General features: G+C 36.1%; 1 protein-coding gene across 1 annotated transcript; it reads right to left on the bottom strand.

The window, feature by feature from the left end:
* Window positions 1-2839: 2839 nt before the first annotated feature.
* Window positions 2840-3766, bottom strand: LOC118835516 (vomeronasal type-1 receptor 1-like). Its single transcript, XM_036742707.1, has one exon. The coding sequence runs from the start codon at window positions 3764-3766 to the stop codon at window positions 2840-2842; it is 927 nt and encodes a 308-aa protein (XP_036598602.1).
* Window positions 3767-4997: the final 1231 nt, after the last annotated feature.

Raw genomic sequence — 4997 nt, 5'->3', positions numbered from 1 at the left:
AATGGTTGGATCAGTTCACAGCTCCCTCAATCTACCTACAGTACATTAGTGTCCCAAATATCCAACATCATTTCCAACATTTATTGTTTTTATTTTCAGTGATAGTAACCAATCTGACAGGCGTGAGGTGGTACCTCAGAGTTGTTTCAATTTGCATTTCTCCACTCAGTAGTTATTTAGAACTTTTTAATGAGCATAGATAGCTTTGGTTACCTTATCTGAAGACTGCCTGTTCATATTCTTTGACCATTTATCAATTGAGAAATGACTTGTAATCTTATAAATTTGACTCAGTTGTCAATATATTTGAGAACATATAAGGAATGTTTTTACTTTTCTATTTGTATCCCTAGAACTTCTCACAAAGCTTGGCATACAATAGATACTTAATAAATATTTATTGACTAATTATTGACTGAGAACAAAACAAATGTCTCTTTCAGGAACCTAAAGGTTATTTTCCCTCCAATATTGGCAGCCTGTGGAACTTCACTAAATTTGTTGAGTTGAATTTTAGTTTTAGTTGAATCTCCAGGATGCTCTAAAGTATACCATCATATCATTTTTAAAGAATGAAAGATTTGTTTCCTCACTACCTATTCTAATTCCTTTAATTTCTTTTTCTTCATTTATTGATTTGGCTGACATTTCAAGCACACTCTTGAATAATAGTTTTGACAACAGGCATCCTTTCTTCATCCCTGATGTTATTGGAAAGGCTACCAGTTTATCCCACTAGAAATAATGCTTGTTGATGGTTGTAGATAGATACTACTTATCATTTTAAGAAAAGCACCATTTTAAAGTGCACAGCAGAGCACCAAAGAATACTTACAAGGAAGGAAAGAAAGCATGGACATCACTCAACACAGTGTGTAATATTTATTATATGTGATTTCTTGAATCGGAAATTTATTAGAATATATTTTGAATCCTCTCTCACCTTCTGTTGTTCATATGGTAATGCTTTTTTTTTTCTTATTTTGTGTTATTTTTGTTTTGTGCTTGTTTATTTTTTTATTTTTCATTTTGTATTTAAGTTTAAAATAAAAAAAAAGTTAAGCTCCATTTATTTTTATGCTTTCTAGTTTTTTTTAAATAGAAATGGGTGTTACATTTTGTAAAAAGCTTTTTTTTTCTGAATCTCTTAAGATAATCATATGCTTTCTGTTGGTTTTGTTATTGAAATGTTCAATTATGCAGAGAGTTTTCCCAACATTCACCCTGCCCAACATTGTTGGTGTGAATCCCACCTAATCATAGTGCATGACTGGTGTGATATATTGCTGTAATTTTCTTGCTAGTGATTTATTTAAAATTTTTGCAATGATATCTATTAGGGAAACTTGTCTATAGTTTTCTTTCTGTGTATTGGTTCTTCCTAGTTTATGTATCAGCACTGTAATTACATCATAAAAACATTTGGTAGGACTCCTTCTTGGCTTATTTTTTTCAAATACTTTATTTATTATTAGAATTAGATAGTACTGGGATTAAGGCCCAAGCTTCTTGGGCTGTGGATGAAAAGCCTTACTGCTAGCCTATGTTGGGGCCTCACTGATGGCCTGTGTTATCACTGGGGAGGTGCATGGCCTTGCTGATGGCCTCACTTGGAGCTTGGGGCCTCACTGCTGGCTTTCTGGACTGGGAGTGGCTGCTGGCTTGCACAGACACCACCTGCTCTGGATTGCACTTCCCTTTTACCTGAGTTACACTTTTCCTACTGACGTTTTAAGTTGTCTTGGAGTGGGATATTGTTTAACCCCATCTTTTTATAGGTTCTCCACTTCCAGAATTCATTTTAAGGCATTATTTTATATTTGATTGGAGGCGAATTTGGGAGAGCTCAGGCAAGTTCTTGCCTAACTCTGGCATTTGGCTCAGTCTTCTCCCCATTTCACACTTTTAGACATTCATTCTTACTCTTGCAACCATGGATCAATTTAGAAGAATTTCTGTCAACTAAAATCTCCCTGGGACATTATTTGACATGAATTTAATCTCTATCATGAAATAATATTGATCTAAAGGGAGTTTTACCTCAGTCCATAGGCTTTAGTATTTAAATATCTAGGGAAAAGAGGAAAGGGAAAGAGATGGCTGAAGAGAAAGGTATGAATACTAAAGGGGGACAATATGTAAAATGTTGGGGAATTTCCAGTTCTATGTTATGAAACCACAAGGGCCTAGGTCTTAGATAATGCAGAGTCTCTGTCTTTAGCACTGAATAATCCAGTAAACCATTGTAGGACTTTCATTAAAAGTTGTAAAGAGTATATTCTTCTTTGTGATGTTAGACAGATACAATGGTTGCGGGGACAGAAGGGCTGAGTGATGTCATGATAAATCATAGAATTCCATAGATGGAAGCAACTACAGAGGTCCCTGGGTTTAGTCCAGGTGATGAATCTATCAACATTGGTAACACAGAATGTCGTCTTTACAAGCAGGCAGCTTGAGTTCAAATCTATAATATAATTTTCTATTTCATATTAATAACTTCTTCAAGATTACCCTCTCCTGAGAGATGAGAGAAGGTGAATATGATTAACAATAGTAATAATAAGAAAAACAACAATGAAAATTATACCTAATATCTATATGGCATTTTAAGGTTCACATCATTTTTCAATTCTCATGAAATTCACAAAAATCCAGAAGGTTCCATTTTATTATTGTTCCCATTTTACAAATTATGATTCTGAGGCAAACTGAGGTGAAGTGAATTGCCCTTCTTCATATAGCTACTAAGTATCTGAGCTGCAATTTTTATTGAGATCTTCTAGACTGCAAGGTCCAGAACTCCAGCTGCTGCATCATGTAACTATTTTTCAGGATTTTATTGGACTGGAAGCTTTATTCTATCCCACAGAGCCAAAGAGTACTTGAGGACTTGAGAGTCACTGACAATTAGAACAAAGGGGCTACAAACTGGAAAACAGGCAGCTAGGAAGACATTGACATGAACCAGCCAGGAAGCTGGCTTCTCAAACTGCATAAACAATGTTAAAATAGTATTCAAGGAGTAAAAAGATACAAACATACTGACCAACAGCAGTATGGTTTGGGTGGCTCTGATTTCAGGGTTGCTACTTGATGTCAGATCATTGCCATGAATATATTGGACTTTCTGGTGGTGTCTGTACAAGACAAAAATCATATATCCACTGGTTCCCACCATAATTCCTACACATAAAATATCAGGAAGGGAGAATACGAATATATGTAATGCAACATTAAATGAAATACCAATTGGAGCAGAACAATAAATCAAATTATTTCTTTCAGTGATGTTTTTCACTCTTATTGGGCCTTTGACATTTAAGAGAATAATGTAATATATGGGCAGATGAAAAGTCCAGCACAAGAAACAGAATGAGACAATGCACTTTGTTATTCTGGCTTTGACTTCTGCCCACCTGGAGCTTCTAGGACTTAACGTGATGGTTTGGATGCTACTCAGGAGACAAGTGGTGCAGAGAGAAATGCCCCGGGCCACACGGTGAAAGTAAAACACAAGTTGACATCCCACATCATCCAGGAAATTGTTGAGCCCAAAAGCAGCCATTGTCTGAGGGACCCCTTTGGAGAGAAGCACCAAGTCATTGACAAAGGCCAAATGGGAGATAAGTAAGTCTATGGGCCTCAGCTTGGTACCAATTAAGAAGGTGGTGATATAAAGGCCCAGGAGGAAGGAGTTCCCCAAGGCCCCAAACACAGTCTGACACAGAAAAAGGAGCCCCAATACCGTGTCATTAGAAATCATTTTCTTTTTGTTGCTAGGAGGTAAATAGCTGTCAAACTCAGGAGATCCTTTCTTATTCAGACACATAAGGGGCAGTAGATATTTCCTGAGATGAGGGAGACACTACATTCGCCCAGTATATGTCACCATGAACCATTTATTCTGTCAAAGAGTGTATCTTGAGTATCTCTTTTAGTGCTGCTTGATTGACTACTGAGAGGGTAGTATTGATTAGAAAGTTTCTGATGTCTTTTTTGCCCTTCATTTCTAGAAGATTCTTCTTTGAAACCTTTAGTTTGAATTTTTCTTTGGTGAAATAGTTAAATTATATAATCTCTACAAGTTGCTAGCAGATACTTTAGCACCTAAAAGGAACTAGTATCTAGAAAACATCTGTGATAGAGAAAATAATTGGTTATAGATGTGATGTTATGAATTCTAACCATATCATATGTTAGATTTCATAGTCCTATATCTATTAGGCCTCCTATTTGTGTCTTTTAGCATGATGACAGTGACTTTGTTCAGTAATCTTACATTTTGTTATATTTTTTAAATTTTTCTTTGTAGGGGGAAAGGCAGGGCAATTGGGGTTAAGTGGCTTGCCCAAGGTCACACAGTTAGTAAGTGTTAAGTGTCATAGGCCAAATTTGAACTCAGGTCCTCCTGACTCCAGGACTGGTACTCTACTAACTGCACCACTTAGCTGCCCCTTTGTTACATTTTTCTACAGGTGACAGAGTCAAGAAGAATCTGAAATTTGCATTCTCACCTCTTTCTTCTTCTCATGCCAAATTGATTATTTTCAGTATTATTTTTTATAATACAACTTGATATATGATATTGATAGAACTGCTTTCTCAATTTGTTTTTTTTAAATTATTACTTTTGAGATTCTTGAGCTTTTGCCCATTCATATTATTTTCACTACTATCTTGTCTGGCTATAAAGAGGTCTTTTTGGTAGTATGATTGATATTGCACAGAATGAGCAATTAATATAAGCAGTATTGTTATGTTTATTATGTTCACTCTTCTTATTCACAGTAATTAATACACCTCCATGCCAGCAATTCCTGCCTTACCTTCCCATTCTCCTAAGTCCAAATTCCCTTTTGTGCACCCTTTGACCTATTCCCTCACCCTCCCCTCTAAAAATCTCTCCTTTATCCTCTCCCCCTCTATATCCTCTTGGTGGAGGTGACTTGGGGATGCTGCTTTGTTGAATGTGAATGTTTAGCTTGCAGAGGATG

This window comes from Trichosurus vulpecula, chromosome 2 (genome assembly GCF_011100635.1).
Source record: "Trichosurus vulpecula isolate mTriVul1 chromosome 2, mTriVul1.pri, whole genome shotgun sequence".
Classification (NCBI taxonomy): domain Eukaryota; kingdom Metazoa; phylum Chordata; class Mammalia; order Diprotodontia; family Phalangeridae; genus Trichosurus; species Trichosurus vulpecula.
The sequence above is the reverse complement of the archived record's forward strand: the minus strand, read 5'-3'. Positions and strand labels throughout refer to the sequence as shown.

Excerpts from the sequence above, each read along its gene's own strand:
- LOC118835516 (XM_036742707.1), bottom strand. The coding sequence starts at position 3,766 with ATGATTTCTAATGACACGGTATTGGGGCTCCTTTTTCTGTGTCAGACT.